Consider the following 21002-nt stretch of genomic DNA (forward strand, 5'->3'; position numbering starts at 1 on the left):
CACTCATTTGTTTAAGCCAATCATTAGGCCAGTCCCAATGAAAGGGGAGAGGAGAATCCGATTTTACCTTTCAGTGGGAGAAGTAGCAAAAAATTTGCCACCATGTTTAGTCCATCATATTGGGCTGATAAAAATTCTGAGCTCATTCTCCTCCTATCTCATCATTTCTTACTGATGTTCCCTGTTAAACAAGGCAACCACTAGTCAGAGGGCAAAAGACCTTGCTGATGTAATGTTTATAGATCAGCTTCCCGGGAACACAGTAGGACCTGGGGGGACAAGGAGAAGATATTCAGTATGTCCAATGACTTTCCTAATGCTCACTGCTTACTTTAGATTTTTCGAGCACTGTGCCAGAGTTATGTAGGAGTATGTTCTTGAGAACATAGGAATGACCCTGAGGACACAGAGAATGGTGTAAGCCCTCCATTACTTTCATTTGTACCTCCCACCATGGTACCTTTTACAATTGCAGTTTTAATCAGTGTTCACACGGAGTTTTCACTTGGACTAGAATTTCATTTTCAGAATACACCCTCCATTCCTGGTACATCAATTTTTCAAAGCCTACAGGAAAAATGGTCTCACCTCTGGTTGGAATCCCCTCATTGAAAGTGAGTCTTACCCTAGGGAAACCGGCAACATACCAGTCCATATGTGCTAGTATGTTGAGGCTTGGGGTTCAGTACATTTATACCTCAAGAGTCTAGCAACATTAGACCGGTGCCTGCCCTCGTCCATCATGAAGTTTGCTTTAAAAAAAAAAAAAATTGGGAGGAGAGGGCAGGAAATGGTAGAGTCTCAGGGAAGGCCTTAAAAATTATACTTACATCCTCTTTACTTTTTTGTTTATCTTGGAAATCACATAATTAATATCGTCTTCAGCAAAGACTAGTAAAGCATTCATATCAGTACTCCATGACTGGCTGAAAAGAGAGAATTACAAAATGAATTAGTAACACCAAAGAGGGGAAACTGATTTCAGAGGATAGATTTGCAGTAAGTTTCAAATAACATGCTGGATTTGGAGGAAGGAGTTTGAGGGGGAAATGAAGCTAGAATCCTCATTGTGTAGTTATTCTCTCAATAAGAACTATTAGTAAGAGTTCAGAGTGCCTGGTGTAGGAATTAGTAAGAAGAGCTTAGTAGGCCTTGGTGGCTCAGTCGGTTAAGTGTCTGATTCTTGATTTCAGCTCGAGTCATGACCTCAGGGTCATGGGATCAAGCCCTGCATAAGGCTCCCCACTCAGTGAGGAGTCTGCTTGAGATTCTCTTTCTCCATCTCCGTCTGCCCCTCCCCCTAGCTCTCTCTTTCTGTCTCTAAAACAAATAAATGAATTAAAAAAAAAAAGAATTATTGAGCTCTATGCACTGGGCACTCTAATTATTAGTGTTGTATATTTATTATATCTCTTAATAGTCACAACAACTGTATGTGGGCTGCTCTTACTTGTGTTGTAGATAAAGAAACTGAGGCATGAAGTTGTTACATAAATTCCCTATGGTCTCGCAGCTGCAAATATATCGCAGATGATGCAAACTTCCAATCTAGAGAACAAAAATCAGTCCTATTACTTTATAATCATTTCTTATTTTACAAAAAAAAAATGTATTCCCATCAGACCATAGGAGGAATGACTTTTGGCTGTTTTAAATATACAAAGAAACAAATTCCCTCTCATCATAAAATAAAGAAACCAAAATATTGTCACTAGTGAAGAGACACAAGAAAACTAATTCAGACTCTGAAAACATTCCGAAGAGGAATTTACCAAAATGTTTTCAGCAATGGCAACACAGTTTATAAAATTATATAGCCTTCCAAGGTAGCTACTGCAAAGAGAAAATCACTGGCATTGATAAATTCTAGAGTTTTAAAACATTATTGAAACATTTTTCAGATTCCTAGGCCTAAAATAAGAGATTATGCAGGACTCTCGTGCTGGAATAGCTTATGGGAAGCTTCTAATTGATGCACTCAGTGATTTCATTGGCAGAGAAGAATGAAAACAAATGAACTTGAAGGCATCGGGATCTGTTCTATGGATGTAGTTCCTTCTTTCTATTGATTTATTGATTAAGTCTCTCGGGACTGCAATTATGTAAAGACAACATTTTCTGTGAGCATCGCTAGAAAATTTTACCACGGAACTTCTAGATTTGAATGGCTGCAAGTTATTCCCTTTCAAAATATTGTTAATTTCCCTATAAGAAAAAAATGGGAAAATGGAATCACAGCGACTGTATCTGTGAAGAATGAACTTCTATTTTAATCTAGATTTCTATACAGCCTTTATTTATTTAAAAAATGCAACTTTTTCAAGGCATGGATCAAATTTGAGTGAAAAGTTTTGCTAATTTTGAAGGCTACTTGAGTTTTGCTAAATTGATTTTCATTAAATTATAAAACATAGGTTTAAAAAAAAGAGAATCAGTTCAAAGAAGTTTACACAAAAGATGAAAATTATCACTGTTCATGAGGTTCCTTCTTTTTCTCTTGCTCAATAATTAAACCACACTTTTCCTTAGAAACTTGGGAAGAGGCAGGCTCCACCATGGTGTCTACAAAAAGACAAGAGATTTCTAAAATGAGACTGTCCACATCAACTGAAAATTTTTTACCTGTAATTTATATTTTTTAAAAAAGACAAGTGATTCTCTAGACTAGAAATTCAAGATCAATAAATCTCTGTTTCTCTAGATTTTCTTTTAAAAATACACATTTTTGTTCCTCCAACATTTAAAGAGTCTATTTTAAACGACCTACTTTTAAACTGGTTTTTAGTTAAGTGTGTCACACCTGGGATGTAGTTGACTTAAAAGTGTTTCAGTCCTTGCTATTTCTTTCTAAACTAATTATTTTATTTTTAGTCATTCTGACTAGTGCAGGATATTTTCTCCAGAGAATGGAATCTCTCTTTTAATAAGAAAGTGGATGAGAAGAGGATAGATATGTTCCGGGTCTGAGTATTTATGATATATGTTATGTTTCTATGAGCAGTTAATATTATTTATCAATGAAAACCACATAATTGCTCTGTTTAACATACTCTCCATATGCAGGTGAAAGGGCAGTGAGGAACCTGAAGAGCCCTTGAGGTCAATCTGTCTCTGATACAGGACTTCAAAGCATTATCAACAGATGGTTGTCCACCCCATTTGTAAAAGTCTCTAGGGAAAAATTCCACAGTTGTTTTTCATCACAAATCCATCTGTATTGCATCCCTCTGTCAGGAAAGTGTGTCTAGTATCTGTCCAAAATCCCTCCTGTTTTCATGGAAGTCCATTTCCTCTATGTGTGACCTTCGCTGATACAAAAAACAGCTGCTCACCATCTTCTATGTAATGTCTTTCCACATGGATCAGCCTTTGTATGTCAAACTGAATTCCAGGCTGCCACAAGAGACTTAAGTAGAAAATCCTATGTTTGATTTGGGAAAGAAAATGCTATGTACTGATCGGAATAATTGCACCGTTACACAGTTTCATTATTCATAAGCTGGCTCGGTCTTTGAAATGAAAAGTTATGATCTAATTTAAATTCACACATTTAAGATACTGGGCTGATCCCAGTCATGCAACAGCTTGAAGCGTGTACTCCACCACTGTCCTCAGAAAACTTTCACATGAGCCCAGGGCTGCTGAGAGTAAAAGGTGATTTTGTTAAGTGTGATAAGGCTACCAAGACCATGAAGAGATATAATCCTTCCTCAAAGATCAATTACTAATGTATTTACATACACTATGCAAAGATACTGCCAAAGTAATCTAAGAAAACTTTTTTTTTTCAAATTTCCCCCACAAATATCTATTGGACACATGCTACATCGCACTCACTATGCTTTATGACACAGTGTTATCCTAGAAGGATTCCTGAGATGGCCTCCATGGATCCCTCTGGTTCATACCCTGTTGTGATTCCCCTCCCCTCATGTGAAGGCAGAACCTTGACTTGCTCCCAAAAAACAGAATATGGCAAAGGTGATGGGATGTATGTCATATGTGAATGTGTGGTTACATACATAAGATTATAGTCCCATCTCACTGGGGTCTCGCTCCCTTGCTGGTTCTGAGAAAGCAGGCCGTCATGTTAGGATAATGAAGGCAGAGAAACAAAGGTGCTTCTTGAGGTAAAGGGCAGCTCCCAGCCAACAGCCTGTTAGGTCTCCAGCCAGAACTCAGCAAGAAAAGGAATCCCTCAGTTCTACAACCACAAAGAACTGGATTCTGCCAACAGACTGAGTGCACTTGGAAGCAGATCTTTCTCCCACCGACCCTTAGATGAGATTGCAGTTCTGGCTGACCCCTGATTGCCTTGTGAGACCTCCCCTGAGCAGAAACACAGTTTATTATTTTTAAAAGACTTTATTTATTTGACTGGGGGGGAGAGGGGGAGATCACATGTAGGCAGAGATGCAGGCAGAGAGAGAGAGGGAAGTGGGCTCCCTGCTGAGCAGAGAGCCAGATGCTAGGATCGACCCCAGGATCCTGAGATCATGGCTTGAGCCAAAGGCAGAGGCTTAACACACTGAGACGCCCAGGTGCCCCAGAAAACACAGTTTAGCAGAGCCTAGACTCCTTATTCACTAAAACTGGGAGATAAAAAATGTGCATTGCTTCAAGCCACTAATATTGTGGTAATATTGTTACAAAGTAGTAAATAACTAGGTTCTCAATCTCAAACTAGGTGTGTTTGTTTGGAAATACCTCAATCTGATCCTCATGTTGAGATTTAGATTCAGGAATAACATAAAAGTGATATTGTGTCCTTTTCAGAATATCCTATTAAAAGGTATGGATGCTTGGTTTGTCCCAGTATAAGTAATATTAAAGATCACTTGCTTAGAAAGGTATCCATAAGTTCTCTCCATTGTAAAGATACTATTTCCCCATGATAACTAATAAAAAACTTAGGAGGAGATACTTTAAGACTCTGTAAAAACCCATTCATCATCAAACTCTCCCTGATTAGTTTTAGCAACCATCAATGATTCTCTTACTACAGAACTCCTTTTGTATTTGTTAGCATTCTACTGTAAGGGACATTCTATTTACTTACTTATCTAGTGATTTATTTATATCAGAGTGAAATTACAGTTTCTTGTTTTAGTCAGTTCTTAAAATTTGTTACTATTACTGTATATTTTAATATTTCAATTGCTCTAGATTTATCCATTGAAAGCTCTCTGAAGATACAACCTCTGCCCTTCTGATTTATTGCCATCATCTTAAACCTTTCTAATTTTCTAGCTAAATAAGATTTTCCAGGCATATCTTGTGCTTTTTGTGTCCTAGATCTGGATTTTTTTTCTCCAAAGAGTTCTGATTTCTTTTAAAGTGAAGAATGGTATTTAGAAACCAAAATCTGGGTAATAAGTGTACTCACTGCTACCGAAATGTCATTGCTTTTAGTCCTTCTCAGTGACAGAGCTGAAGTAGATACAGATATATATTCAACAAAATACGTGTAAGACAAATATACTAAAAATACTGGGAAAAATCTTCAAAGACTGGAATAAGTGGATAAATATACTATGTTCATGGATTATAGGACTCAGGTTATTATTAGGACGTCAATTATGAAAATGTCTTAGCATCTTATAAGGCTGCAAATCTATATATTGGCTGAAATTGTGGTCACATCTGGGGGCCAAATGGGGAAATATCCACTTCTGTGCTCACACAGGTTGTTTGCAGAATTTAGTTCCTTATATTTGTAAGATTGAGGGATTCATTTTCTTACTGACTAGAACTCCTTTGTAGGCTGTCAGCTGGAGGATCCCACAGCTCTTAGAAACTGCCTGAATTTCCTCATCATGTGGGATTTCTCCACATGATAACACACACACACACACACACACACTTAGTTTTTAACCTCTAATTCCATTCAACACCACAATGTATCTTCTAGTCTTCTCCCTTCAATAGTGTGAAAATTGGATCTCATTATAAATGCAAATATATCAATTTTCTGAAGCCTTGAATATACCGTAAGGTTGCAAAGGGGACAGAATATATTGGTATTTGAATAAAAATATATATGGTATTTGAATATTTTAAAAAAAGGCAGGGAAGTTTCATGACTTTAATAATTCACATTACTTTTTGGGGAAAGGAATTTGATCATCACAGATTTATTTTTTTCTAGTTGTATGGGCAGAACCTCAATAGTAGACGTAGGTAAAAGTCAAATCATGCAGAACTTTGTAAGCTACTTTAGAGAGTTTGGGTGTTATTCTAGTACAATGGGAATTGGAGGCCTTTCTGTTAGGCCTCTATTGCACATTTGTTTGGTAAACACCATTAATAGCTTTTTTAAAGTTATTTCCTGGTAATGTTTATTATTTACTCAATCTTCAACTCATTCTAAAACAAAATTGGAGGTGCTTAGTGCAATCTATACCAGTAAGTTAAAATATTAAGCAATCTAGCAAATAGAGATTAAAAAATAAAATGGAGCTAGGTAACAAGAAGTCAGGGTGAAATCACCTTTAAGAACTTTAAAGTTACAGAGGTTTGTTACAAATTTTATCTGAGATTTCTGGAGACTAGAACAGTTTGAAATAACTCATCTCCCAATCTCTTGTGATATGCTCACTTCAAATAACAGGCCTTCACAGGAACCCCCAAACTACCATGTACACCACACAGAATTCAGACTCATTTATGGCAGAATCCTCGGATTGTTTTTCTTGCACTAACTTTTCAAAAATCTTTCTGGTTTCTGATAATTTAACCCTTTCAGTCCAAGAGAAAAATGGACAGGTAGTGCTTGTTTATTTAACAGCAGCCAACTGAAGCAAACGATTCAAGCCAAAAATTCACTCCATTTTTGTAGGAAAGGTATAGTTTTAAATTGTAATTGACCCTCTGTTAGGAGAAATACATGGATTTCCACAGGGAAAAACTGAGCACTGAGGACAGAGTCTGTAGTTCATGAGCACTGTAGTGACACATCAGGATCACAGTATCAAATTAGAGACAACTTGCACATTAAAATCTGATATAATTTATCACACGTTATTTCACATTCTACTGCTTTGCTTACTTTTTGTTGGTTCTTGTTGGTTTCTGTTTACTTGCATACATCAGTAAAGTTTCAGAAAAACTTCAATTATAGAAGGACAGTTATTTAATACAGGAAGGATAAACAATTGCATTGGGAGATTGGAAGACATTTTTTAAAGTTCTTATACTATCAATTTAATTATGTATTTCTGTGTAGTAATACTCATTCTATGAGTAATGTCTTACATTCTTGCCAAGAATATTTTGAAAGGACTTTGTTAAAAGTATGTCAGCTAAATCACTATGGGTATATCACCGCTAATGGTGTCATTCACACGTTGTGAAACATACAACTCCAGATCTAATTTTGTCCCCAAATTAGGTCATTGCAAATTATCATATTAAAACTGCAAATTGAGGGACAAGGAGAAGGAGATGAGAACAAAGCAAAAGGAAGACACCAATTCCTTTTTGTAAAACATTGGGATAGGACAAAACAGAGTAGAAAGGCTGAGAAAGGATAGTTTTTTGTGGAGTGTGTGTATTAATTCCATTTAATTATAAGTATAATTAAACTTGGGCTAACCAGCCCGCTCCGCACTGTACCCGGGTAGCACCTGTGCTCTCAAGTTAACCTAATTGTACAGAGGTGCCCGTTTTCTGACTTCATACACAAGCCATCACGATTTTCCTTTTTCTTTTCCCGGAAAGTCTTGTTCCAGTCATGAAAAGGGTATGTTTGATGTAAAGACACGTAGTTTATAATTATTACTGTCGTTATTACTAACATATTAAGTACGGGAATGTCTCTGTTGGAAGTTACCCACCGGGGCCTGCAAATCTGCGGCACACACTCTCCCCGCACCGTGCCCCGCGCTGGCTAGGCTCAGAGAAGGTCTATCCCTGCACCTTCCAGACCCAAGCCCTGGCTTGGAGGAAAGCGAGGCGCGATGGTCATTGTTCACTCAGGCCTGAGGGAAAGTTGCCAGAATACCAGCACGTCTTACTTTTGGTGAAAAGTTCCCCTAATTCCAGCTTTCAGCACTTGGGACGGGCGCACTCTTCGCGACTCTCCCTTTCTTACTGTGGGGCACTTTGCGAACACCCACAGTCACCTCTGCGCGCTACCCTGGAACCCGCTCAGCACACAGCGCACCCCAGCGGCGGCGTGGCCTCCTTCCAGCCGTGGCCACTTAGCTTCCGGAGAGCTAGCCAGTTGCCTCCGCCGCCGCCTTAGAATCTGGGGACCCGACAGACTGCAAGACCAGTCTCCGTTGGACCCCAGGGAGGACGCGCGGCTGCTGCGCCTGCCCCACCCGCCACACCTGGGAGCGGTGAGGACCAGGAGAGGCGGGGCGCGGCGAGAGGCTGGCGAAGTGCGGGAGCGGCTTCGCTGAAAGCCAGCCGGACTGGAGCAAGGAGGAGGGGGGAGGGTCTCGGGGCAGAGTCCTGCTACTCCGAGGGAGGGACCCCAGCTGGGGTGGAAAACAGCACAAACCAGCTGCAGAGACACTGGGCGCGGATCATGGAGCGGGCCAGCCCCGGCTCCGGGGGGTCGAAGCTGCAGCGGTACCAGGATTGCGTGGAAGCGTGGCTGGATGATCACTGGGACTTTACCTTCTCTTACTTTGTTAGGAAAGCCACCAGGTAAGAAGAGGACCCCTGGAAGACCCACCCGGGGCGCTGAGAGTGATCTAGGGGCGCATCTCTCTCCCTTACTGAATATTCCTCTTCCTTTACCATTAAACAACCTCTGTTTCCAGGCCCTTTGCTTTTTAAGTAGGTCTTTGGTGCTGTTAGGGTGTAAAGACCTCGACTTCATGGCCAGTACAGTCGAAAAGCCCAAGTGTGGGATTCGATCTAACTTGCTCACAAAGTTCAAATACAGAAATGTACGTGCGGACGCCCCCCACCCCCCACCCCAGCCCCAGCCCCAGCCCCATACACATACCCCGGCTACCCTGGTATTCCCTGGGAGCAAGATTATTTACATACGTCCGCGCTCACGGGCCTTCCCGCAGTCCTTCTCTAGCCTCCTGGTCCCCCTAAATATCCTTAGCCAAACCAAAACAGTTTTTGAGCCCCTTCCCTGCAGCTCCGGAAGCACCATTTCCAGCTCGGTCCTAGCGGATCCGCTCCTCCCCTGTCCCCCCTCGCTCCGGCCCTTGGCGGGGCGGGGAAGCCGGGGTAGGGGCGAGACCACGAGGAGCCCAAAGGCAGCAACATGCCGGAATCTTCCCAGAGTAAGTGCTGTCGCTTTTTGCCCCCCTCCAGTCCCTTGCTTGGCCCGGGCCCTTCCTTTCACTCTTTTCTTGCTCCCAAGGCGGCGCCGCTGAAAGGGCTCCGCAGAGGGGTTCGCCGCGCGCACACAAAGGTCGCTGGGGAGGCGCGGCTGGAGCGGACAGCGGGGGACGGACGGGTCCCGCGCGGCCCCAGCCGACCCCAGAGGCCGGCTCTTCCTGGTCGGGAGCCAAGCGCCGGGGCGGCCGCTGCGGACGGCGGGGAGGAGGGCGCCTGTCCTTTGGGAAGTGGCTGCCCGGGGGGCAGCTGGGGCGCGCGTGGGAAACGCTCGCTGTGGAGTTGGGGAGGAATTGAGGCTGAAGTCGAGGAAGGAGGAGCTGGAGCAGAGAGTGCGAGGCGGGCGGATCCCCCGAAGCCTGCGGAGTTGGTGAGAAGCCGCTGGCCCGGGCAAGATTCCTCACGCGGACTCAGGCCGACTCCTGGAAGTGCCTCTTTGGGGAGCGGTCCCGAACCCGCCGCCGCTGCCGCCTTGTCCAGGCAAGGGCCGTCGGGCAGCTGACGCTGGCTGCCTTGGCCGCCCGGAAAGCGCACTCAAGGCGGTGATGGTGGAGCGGCCGGCCAGGGCAGGGCGCTGGGCTCCCACCCGCCGGCGCTCGGTCTCCGCTGTGCCGGGCGCTCCCCGCCAGGGGGCGGCGCAGCGCGGGGTGAGCAGGCTGCAGCCAGCGGCGGCGCCGTGGCGGGGTCGGTAAGGGAGCAGGCTTCGAGTCAGCACCTCACCTGGGCACGTCGTCGCCCCCCGACGCCTCCTGGAGTCCCAGAGTCTGCGGAGGCCGCATGGTCTGCACTTCGAACTTCCCATGTTTGCTATGTTGCCCTTTGGAGACAAAACAAGGTAGTCCCTTCAGCATCGCCCCCACCCCCACTTCCCACTTTCCCTTGGGGGCGCGGAGCTGGGTGCTGGGTGGTGGCGCCCGGGGCACAGCAGCGGGGGGATGCTTCACTGAGAATGGACTGTCTGATATTTTTGTCTTCCTTTATTCTTTTACGGTGAATTGCTTGGGGATCTCTGAAGGGGCTCTTTTTAAGGCTGTTTCTCCTAACGAGTTTGTGTCGATTTCAACACTTTGGGGGGTTTTGGACTGAGGCGACAGCTTAGGACAAGTCTTATCTCTTCCGTTTAATTACTCCTCCCTCCTTTCAAAGTCCTCTAACCCCGCTTTGGTAGTCTTCCTTCAAAATCACAAATCTGGAGCAACCAGAGGATAAATCCTGAAAAGAAAATGATTTCTTTTCAAAGGACACTTTCCTGCGAGTTTGGGGTGAGGCACTAAGGCCATCTAGATCTGTAAATATTGATTGTTGTGGGCCCCCAGTTTTCAAAGGTCACCTGCTACCCGAGGCCATCTGTCCCTAGTTTCCTTTCACCCTTGCCCACTTCCACTTTTCTGTCCTTACTGAATGGGGAGGGGGCAGGAGATCCGGGCTGATATTTTTCAGTGTGTCAGGGTGTTCTTTGGAGGTGTTCTGTAGGCAGATTATTAGTAGTTGAAAGAAAAAAGTGATTTGTCTTATAAATCAGCATCAATGTCCTCTTCTTTTTGCCCCCTCTCCCTTTAGAGACGGAAACTTGGGAGAGTTTGGTGATCGTTTTTAAGTAGTCATACATAAGAACACTTCACTCAAAGCCTGCTGGTACTTTGAAAGTAACATTTTACTGGAAGTTAAATGGAAAGGGTTAAATTTAATTTTCTTTTCACCTTCCTTTTTCTGCCAAGTAGCATTCGATTAAAATCCTCATTTCTCAAAGTTACACTGTTGACTGTAAAATTTAGATCATCTGAAACTATATAAAGACTTTTTTTGGCTATGGTTTTTATATTATAGTTGATGTTGATAATATGACATGTATGGGTGTACATGTATATTTTTATATATTTGTAAGAGTTTATGTTGAGTGTAAGTTGAAAACGAAAGTGTAAAATATTTAAGAGTAGTACAGGCCCTCATTAGGAGATATAAAGTGCTGAAAGTTGTCAGTTTAAGGAATATAACCAATATAGTCAGAGGTACCTGTTTGGCCTTATATTTGGTGGCATTAACTGGAGATTTAAGTTTGAGAGATTAGACAGTAGTTGGTTATAAAAATTCCAAACTTCTAAACCCAGTGTGATTCATATGGTTGTGGTAAAAACTTATTGCAGACGTTCTAACTCTACAGCTAGGGTCTTTTTTTTTTTAACTGGAAGCTGTTACTTTGCCTTTTTCCCTTTGTTACACTTTGTAAGTGTAAAATGAGTACTGTATGTGATCCAGGACCCCATGAAACAAGACAGTTCTGTAGAAACAGTTAACATGTTTTAAAATTTTAAATAAATTTGGAGTCACTTAGATTGGCCATCTGTGCTTGTAAACAGGTATGTTAATGGAACTATTTCTACTTTATTCGATTTAATTGTTGTCTTTGGACATTCATGCATGCTTTTTTATCCTATCCCTGGACTGAATGATCTGTGCTCAGTAGTTGTCTTTGAACAGAATGAAGGTTTCTGGCATTCCTAATTCTTATTTAAATACCTGTGAATTTTCATTGACCTTGAAAGAAGTTATGCTGCTATATTACGTTGTTTCCTATAACTGTCTTCAAATAGAGTTAAGCACCTAGTTAAAAGCTGCAAGCTTGGGGCATAGATGCTTTTTTAGTAATCACAGCCTGTTTATGTGAATTTGAGTGTCACTTGAACAATTCATGACAATCTATTGGCATAAAAATTCATTTGAGACTAGTAAACTACAACATATGGAAATTCCCACCCTCAATTCTAGACAACTTTGCAGTTCTACCCCCCTGAGATTCTTTGTTAATTAAGGGCTCTAATCTTCATGCATTTGCAAATGAAGGCTTCTTGGTGCTAATGCCACTTTAACAGCTGTCGTTGCTTTTGACAGCATATTAAAATAATGTTACCTTTCATTAGTTAACTAATCATTTCTGCCATTGTGAATGTTTTAGATCATTTAGTATAGTAGGGGTAACGTGATTGACTTTTTATTGCTTTGTTTTGTACTAGGCAAGAGCTTGAGAATATTTGGCATATAATGGAAAGAGGAGTTACTAAGTGAGGACAAGTTTTTATGACCACTTGGATCAAAGTCCAGAAACAGAAGTTTTACACTTCCATGTAGCTTTCTATGATAGACTTTTTATTTGACACTGCAGAACTGTGCTGAATTAGTTGACATTCTGGGTCCTGTATTTGGGATTTTTTTTTTCTTTTCTCATCTCTTTCTTACTTTCTTCTTTTTCTTTTTTTTTTTTCATCATTTTTTCTTATCTCTAAAAACTGTAACATTTTTATTTGCAAGATATTTATACTAATCACATGATGGATATACAATAAATATTGCCATCCACTTTTTAGAAATACTGTTTCTGTAATTGTATAGGAATATAATTTTTAATTTTCAGACAAATGATTTGCTAAGCATATTTTATTAAGCTGTCACTAGTGTTGAAGATTATAAAACCCTGTGGTTATTGGTTCAGTCTGACTTTAATATTATTTATAATATTTTTATGATGGTAATTCTGATGCAGTAATGACCCTTTCTTTTTGTATGGTTTATAAGCAGGGTTCATTTGGCCAACTTTAAGCTGTTTTTTAGTGCCCTGAAAGTACTCATGTGTATCAAGTTCTTTCCTCCTAGAAGAAGTTATAGGAACCCCTAAAATGATATTTTTCATTGCCCTTCTATCGATAGTGTTCTCAAGGTTTCAAAATCAGATCCACTTTAAAGTCTGCAGTGCAAGGTCATGAGTCCTAACAATGTGGTAGAATTAATGCAATGACAATTAGTCATAGATGGATATCTCAAAATAAATCTATTTGCTTAGCTAACAAAAACTTAAGTAGGCATACAGTACAATTCAGTAACTTTTTTTCAGATCTGTAGATATCACCAATATTTTCATAAGATCATGTTTCCAACATCTCAAGGTGTACAGTTTTTAGCATTTTGAATATGTTGTGCAATAAAATTTTCTTTTAAAGTAATTCCACCTAAATATTTAGATATTTAAAATATCTGAAATTGGCTTTTAGGTTTTATAGGTAAAGTCTGTATCTTCATCCTCATCTGATTACAAAGAATGTCTAAGATACTCCCCTTCCTTTAGATTTGAAACACAAATTAACTTAGAACTTTGCTTGAACTTCCTAGTGCACTTTAATAATGCTCAGGAAAGATTTCTTCTGTAATTGAAAAGGCTACACAGAACTGTTTGGTGTTTATTAGTTTATCCCCCAAACATTTTTCAACCTAATAATTTATTAAATCTGTAACTGTTATGTTGAGTTATATTTGTTTTTTGTTCTCTGAGCTGGTTGTAGCATCACAGGCCCTTTCTATGATGAAAGCCTTTGGTAAGGACTGCAGGGCAATTGAATAAATCACTGAACTGATTGATCGTGGAGGGTTGAAAAATGAATTTAGGATAATTTCTTGAATTTCTGAATTTAGGATGCAGGCTAGCTACTGACTTTGCAGGACTTCCTATGAAATTAGTTTAGCTGGACAGATGTAGATTCAGTTTGACCAGTGTTTACAGCTGATTGATGTGGTCTTGGAGATATCTGTTGAATCAGGTGTTCAGTAAAAAGTCCCTGTGAGCTACATACCTAGGAATAAAAATTGAAGAAAGTATTTCCAACATGAGTCATTCATTTGATATTTAGCCTTGTAATCTTATTTGTTGACTTGGTATTCCCATTTAATTTGAATTTTATATATATATATATATATATATAGTGTGTGTGTGTGTGTGTGTGTGTGCACGTGCGCGTGTGTGATTTAAATGCTTTATTCATTTTCTTTAACTGGTAGGAATTTATACTTATTGCTAAGCAAATGTTTAAGGCAGGTAAAGCAAACTGAGTGTTAAGTTCTTAAGAACCATTTTGCTAGCGGGGTGCCTGGGTGGCTCAGTGTGTTAAGCCGCTGCCTTCGGCTCAGATCATGATCTCAGGGTCCTGGGATCCAGTCCCGCATCAGGCTCTCTGCTCAGCAGGGAGCCTGCTTCCCTCTCACTCTCTCTGCCTGCCTCTCTGCCTACTTGTGATCTCTGTCTGTCAAATAAATAAATAAAATCTTAAAAAAAAAAAAAAAAGAATCATTTTGCTAGGGATACTTGGGTGGCTCAGTCAGTTAAGCGTCTGCCTTTGGCTCAGGACATGATCTCCGGGTCCTGGTTTTGAGCCCTGTCTCTGGCTTCCTGCTCTGTGGGGAGTCTGCTTCTCCCTCTGCCCCTCCCCCTGCTTGTGCAGGACCACACGGGCATGCTCTCTTTCTCTCAGATAAGTAAAATCTTTAATTTTGATAAGTATTCTAAAAAACTTCTAAAAAGCTCTTAAGGATATCTATTTATTATTCCTCTGGTTTGTAATTTGTACTCAACATGCTTTTTCAAGTGTTTTCTGCCATTGCTTTAGCTTCTGTATTCTTCAAGACTTTTCCTTTGATTGTCAATTTTAAAAATCAACCTTTTGCAAATTATCTTCTCTGAATAATTTTTTTAAATCTAAACTTGGGAGAAGAAAGATCCCCCCTCTAGTATCATATCCCTAGTGATAACTACAAAAAATAGCAATCATTATTTCTACTCTTTGTTGAATACATATGCCAAAGTTGTAAGAAAAGATCCTAATCTTTTAAGCTGATGAAATAATTAAAGCACACACACACACACAGAGGGTTTTTGAATTAGAGGGATCATGTAATCCAGTGTTTCTTACACTTCAATAATGTTCCTTTGTTAAAAAAAAGACATTCTTATTCATCTCTAGTATATTAGTTAGAAAGTGTTTGGTCGTAACTACTTCAATTCTTACAAAATTGACTTATATAAGTAAGTAACTGGAGATTGTTTTGATTGTGAAATTCAGCTGATCAAATATTGTCAAGATTCTACTTGTCTTTATATCTTTTTATCTGGCCTTCCGTCAGTCCATCCACCTGTCCATTCTTTCTTCCTTCTTCCCATCCATCTATCCATCCATTCATACATCCATCCATTTTTGGGCCCTATGTTGTGTTGGCTTTATTCTGTATGCTTTCTTTATATGCTGGAAGCTATTTTCAGGGCAACGTTCTGTGGGTCTTAAAATTCTCATGTTAGATAAATACCTTGTTATTTATGTCAGTCCTTTCAGAATTACACTGGCTTTGCTTGGGTCATGTGCCTGCTCTGGACCAATCACTGTGTTCAGAAGAATAGGATTATCCACGTACTTTGATGTGGCAGGTAAACTGTAAGATGAAATGCCTTTAGGGGACAGGGAATTCCCAAAAGAAAGTGATACAGACACACCCAGAAGTTCCAGATACCTACCACACCTAGTGTTGGACTTCCTTTTATTTAATGTTAGTTAAATGTGGAACCCTTAAGAGTAGGTATAGTTTAATCATAATTATAGCATTTTCCCAATTATAATACCAAAATACATTTACAAGTTAACTGTGAATAAAAGTGGTACATCTCCAGCCAGATGCTAATTGACAGCATTTATTAAATCAACATTGCAGAGTGAAGATGGCCCTGACTGCCCAGTAAAGGGTCTGGTGAGGTCAGCTCACCTTTGCTACAGTTGCCCTGGTGATTCACTTCTCCTACTGGGTCTGCTCAGTCACCAAGCTTTTATTCCCATAGCACAGCATACCAGCTTATGGTTTGTACTTGATTTGAAAGCATATTTGCATATATTAAATTTGTCTCTTTTTTATTTTCTCTTTTATGCTAGAATCACGGAGCTGTAGTGTGATTGTAAACACAAGTATAAACCTGGTAGAATTGCAGGACAGTGCTTGATTTTAAGGTGGTCATCCCAGTCTTTTAAAGTATACGTCTTTCACCTTTTTGTTTTGTTTTGTTTTAATTATCATCAGTGTGAAAAAGCAAAATTTTCACAGAAAATTTTTCATAGAAAAATTACAGATATTCAAGACATACTTGTTTGGGACTCTCAGGCCTTCACATACCTCAGATTGAAAAATGCAATCCAGTGCAATCTTCCCTTATCTCAGCTACAAAATGAATCAGATTATGTATTTACAGCATCAGTGTCTGTTAGTTATTATGCTTCCTTTCAGCTATAAGTAGGTTTTCCTTTAAGGAATATTTTTCACACATGTGACTGTGAATGCACGGAAAATTACAGAACATGTTTTGTTCAACTCTTGGTCAAATTTGAATGTAAAACCATAAGATGCAATTCTGTATTTTATTTATATTTGGTCCCAGTTAACTTCTCAGATGTTTTCATAACTAAAGTGAACTTGGAAATACTGAATAACTTCAGGCAGAGCATTCACTTCCTTTCCATGACAGATCCAGGAGAAGTAATCGCTATAAGCTCAGCGTAGAGATTATTCAAGGGTATCACTTGGACGTGTTCCAAATCTTCCCAGGTTCATTTAATAGCCTATTATAGTATAGTCATCTTTTTTTCATCTAAGCCAGTGCTCTTCAAAAGGGATGTTATTGGGGGGTGCCAGGGTGACCAAGTTAGTTAAGTGTCTAGCTCTTGATTTTGACTCAGTTTGGGATCTCAGGGTTTTGAGATTGAGCCCCGCATCTGGCTTGATCCTGGGTGTGGAGCCTGCTTAAGATTCTCTCTGTTGGGCGCCTGGGTGGCTCATTGGGTTAAAGCCTCTACCTTAGGCTCAGGTCATGATCCTGGAGTCCTGGGATCGAGCCCCCCATGGGCTCTCTGCTCAGCAGGGAGCCTGCTTCCTCGCTCTCTCTGCCTGTTTCTCTGCCCACTTGTGATCTCTGTCTGTCAAATAAATAAATAAAATCTTTAAAAATAAAAAAAAAGATTCCCTCTCTCTCTCCTTCTGCCCCTCCCCTGCCCCCCAAAAAGAAAAGTTGAGGGATGCTATTAGCATTCAGTGGTGACCTTTTTATGTTGTTGTGAGAGGCTGTTAGATGCACTGCAGGATGTTTAACATCTCTGTGGCCCAGACATTAAACGCCAGAGCACCCCCATCATTATGCTCCACATTTGCAAGTGCCTCCAAGGGCATATTACTACATACATATTGCTTGTGTTCTAATACTAAAAACATAGTCTTTTGAACTGTTTAATATTGTTCTGAACTGTTTAATATTGATTTCTACTGGTGGTAGATGGTGGGTAAGGGCCCTAGGTGGGAAAAATCTTAGCTTCAACTGTAGAACTATCTCTTTAAAAAAGTATGACCTTAGGTGCTTTGTCTGCCTTCTCTGTAAAATGTAAGTAGCATTTATTTCATAGGCTTCTTAAGAAATTTAAAGGAGATAATGCATATTTCTTTCTCTTTTTTAGAGTGAATTTCAGTAGTTTACTGTTTTACCTTGAGAATCATTAGCACTTTGAATATAATCATATATTTTAATAGTCATTCTTTTATTCTGGTAAGTGGGAATTAGAACCAATGAACAGTGATTTCATAGATTCTAATAGACCTTATTTTTTACGTGAAAATTAATTAATGACTTGAATAGAACCATTTATGGATTGTGTGAGGTACTGGAAAGGGAATTTGAATGAGCGTCCAGACCTCCCTGTGTTGTCCACAGCCCAATTTGTCCCAAATCAATAACCCTGAGCTTTCAAGTGGGAGAGGGTAGGAATCAAGGCAGAGAAATTCATTAGTGAGTTTAAAAATCTCTTTCCTTCTTTTTTTTTTTAAATGTAATTTGAGAGAGTGAGAGAGAAAGCACACAAGCAGGGGGAGCTGCAGAGAGAGAGAGAGAGAAAGAGAAGCTGACTCCCCACTGAGCAGGGAACCCAACACTGGGTTGATCCCAGAACCCAAGATCTTGACCTCAGCCTCAGCCAAAGGCAGCTGTTTGACTGAACCACTTGGGGCACCCCCTCTCTGAGCATTCTTGATTCTCACAAGAACAGATTATCAGATTCTCAGATTAAGTAGTTTTCTTCTTTAACTACTTCCCAAATATGAGTAGTGGATCCAGGTCAAATTATGTAAGCAGTATAACTGAAACTATAAAATTAGGACCTAAAAGCAATTTTTGTGCTTTTCCTATAGATAATTTTGGCAGATTTCCATATGAGTTTTTAACCATCCCTTTCTAGACAAGAAATTAGTACACTTTTCCTAATCCTGGTTTTAAAGTGATTAATTCACACAACTGAAGAAAAAAAGCATTGGCAAGAAAGAAAAAAGGATGATGTTTTAACAGTAAACTTAAAAACATGGGAATGTATTGTATTTTCTGCATTACTCAGGGCCTGCAACTTTTTACTGTTTTATCTGAGACACCCTGTTTTATCTTTTTACTGTTTTATCTGAGACATCCTAATGTTGTTGTTCAAGGACTTGCTGCATAGCCTTCCATGAAGCCCAGGTTTCAGCCTAGTTAGAGAAATTCCTCATGAGCCCCTTAGGATAGGAACTAAAACAGACCACCTTCGGTCCCCAAATCTGTAGCAGAGTGTTAAAGTATTATTTTGTCTAGTATTAATACCATTCTCTAGTTTAGAATTATGGTTATTACAAAGTATTGCTGTGGTTTTCATTACAGGTAGTTAGGTATATATTTTCTCACATTTGTTGTCAGTCTTATTTTATCTTTGGTATTTTGAAAAAATCATCTTTAAATCTCTGATTTATTTTTGCAAAAAATTAATTTTTAAGTGTTAATGGAAAAACAAGTTATGTTCTTGCATTTATTTTTCTGAGCTAAATGTTCAGCTCTTGATTCACAGACCTGTACCCCTGGGGCTAATAATACATTATGTGTTTATTAAAAATTTTTAAAAATTATAAAAAAATAAAATAAAATGTTCAGCTCTTCATTTTTATATATTATTCAGAAAATTATGTCATATGTAAGTGTAGTTATTAGTCTAGGGAGTCTTAATGTTTTTTCAGTTCTAATTTGAGAAAATACTATCATTAAACCAACTATGTTTTTCATATGTGTTTCTGTAGAGACATTAGTGTTTCCAAACTAGGAGCTTAAGAAGCAGTGGCTAACATCTAGTTATTCCATACAAGGCCACTGAATAAATTATTTTTATTTTTACAAAAGATTGGTTTTGAAGATACACTCCATTTAATAATATTTGATTAACTTAAAAATAATAACTATCATATATTAAATATTGTATTAGACATAGAGTTTGTGTGTCCCAGACTCTGTGCTATCACTTTATATGCATTATTTCCTTTAATTTTTTTACAAAGATTTATTTATTAGAGAGAGAGAGAGTGAGTATGTGTGTGTGCATATGCGAACCAGGGGAAGGACAGAGGGAGAGAGAGAATCCTCTAACAGATTCCTGGCTGAGCATGGAGCCCAACACAGGGCTCAGTGGATCCCTGAGATCGTGACCTGAGCAGAAATCAAGAGTCAGCTGCTTGACTGACTGAGCCAACGAGTCATCCCTACTTTAGTTTTCTTAAGAACCCGAGGAAGGTTTGTCATTATCTCCATTCATTTATGGAAAGAGTTAATAATGTACCTAAGGTTTTACTGTTAGAAAGAAGCAGCTCTGGGTTGAAACCCAAGTCTGTCCCACGTAGGGCGCTTACCCATTACGCTCTACTGGAGTTTAGTGTAAGCGGTAAGGGAAGCAAAGCAAAGGCTCATAGATTTAATGTCATGTGGATTCTAACGCAGGAAAAGGTTCAGGTTTCTCCTAGGGCCATTTAATGTGCATGCGCATTACTAAATAATGTGCCTGGAGACTTTGCCCAAGTGGGTTTAGTTTCCATATATAATTTTAGAGTATAAAAAGTGGGAACTCTCAAATGACATTTTAAAATAGAATGGCTGAATATTTAGGTACTAGGCCATCACAATTATATTTTTAGTATTAGAACACAAATACCCTAAGTACAGTATATTTTCAAAGAATTTTTATCCTTTGATACATTATTTTAGGCAAAAATATCAAACACATTAAACTTATTGCTCTACAATTAGGTTTCATTTAATTGTGTTTTTAACTTAGGAGAGTTATGGTGTTTATATCACAATTTTACTTTGCTTTGTAAATTTTTCTTCTTTCTTCCTCAGTTTTCCAGATGCCAAGAAATGTTATATAAAACCTAGGCAAAGTATTTTAATCATTTTCCCCTTTCAGGACATCTGGAATATTAAATACATATTTTAAGGTATTTCTGTCTTTTTTAAGATTCATTTTGTAAGATGAGTAAGCACTTCAACGTTGGTAGAAAGTTAAGTTATTGCTACATAGAATCCTTATGGACTCAGATACCTGTGTGCGTGTGTGTGTGTGTGAATGATAAAAAAGATAAAAAAAATATGCCAATCATATTTGAAATACTTTGCAAGAGTTTATATCCCTCTGTCCTGTCAGTAAGTTGTGCATTTCTTATTTAATATTTTTAGATAGAAGGCATTTTGAGGAAGCTGTTACATGTCTAGATTAGTGGAAAATTTCTAGAACACAAACTATAAATTGTAGTTTTCTTTCCTGTGATAAGTTTTTAATAATCTTGAGTAAAAATGAGAAATTGGAAAAGAAGGAAAAGTTTTGATTGTTAACAGTGTATGTGCCTTACAGTTACCTTTCATATTTTCAGTGAGGATTACTAATCAACTTGTAATATTTTTAGAAAGAAGATGAAGTGTACTCAATAAACAAACTTAAGTCTATTTTAATATCCATAAAAAAGGTATGGCTAGGTTTGAACCATTAAATTAAATCATTAAGTTAGTTGAT

The 21002-nt window shown here is 39.3% G+C and overlaps 1 protein-coding gene across 4 annotated transcripts in view; it reads left to right on the top strand.

Annotated features, from left to right (window-relative positions):
• The first annotated feature begins 8526 nt into the window (after nt 1–8526).
• The window catches only part of PDE5A (phosphodiesterase 5A), a 151363-nt gene continuing 138887 nt past the window's right edge, over nt 8527–21002 (top strand). The window contains exon 1 of one of the 4 annotated variants that reach the window (XM_044224106.1): nt 8527–8655. In XM_044224106.1, the coding sequence (XP_044080041.1) occupies nt 8534–8655 (122 nt within the window). In that variant the 5' untranslated portion in view covers nt 8527–8533. Of the gene's footprint in view, nt 8656–9208; nt 9252–10012; nt 10142–16705; nt 16711–21002 lie in introns of those variants that run through there. The other 3 variants (XM_044224108.1, XM_044224107.1, XM_044224110.1) reach the window with 3 other exon arrangements.

This window comes from Neovison vison, chromosome 11, assembly GCF_020171115.1.
Source record: "Neovison vison isolate M4711 chromosome 11, ASM_NN_V1, whole genome shotgun sequence".
Lineage (NCBI taxonomy): Eukaryota > Metazoa > Chordata > Mammalia > Carnivora > Mustelidae > Neogale > Neogale vison.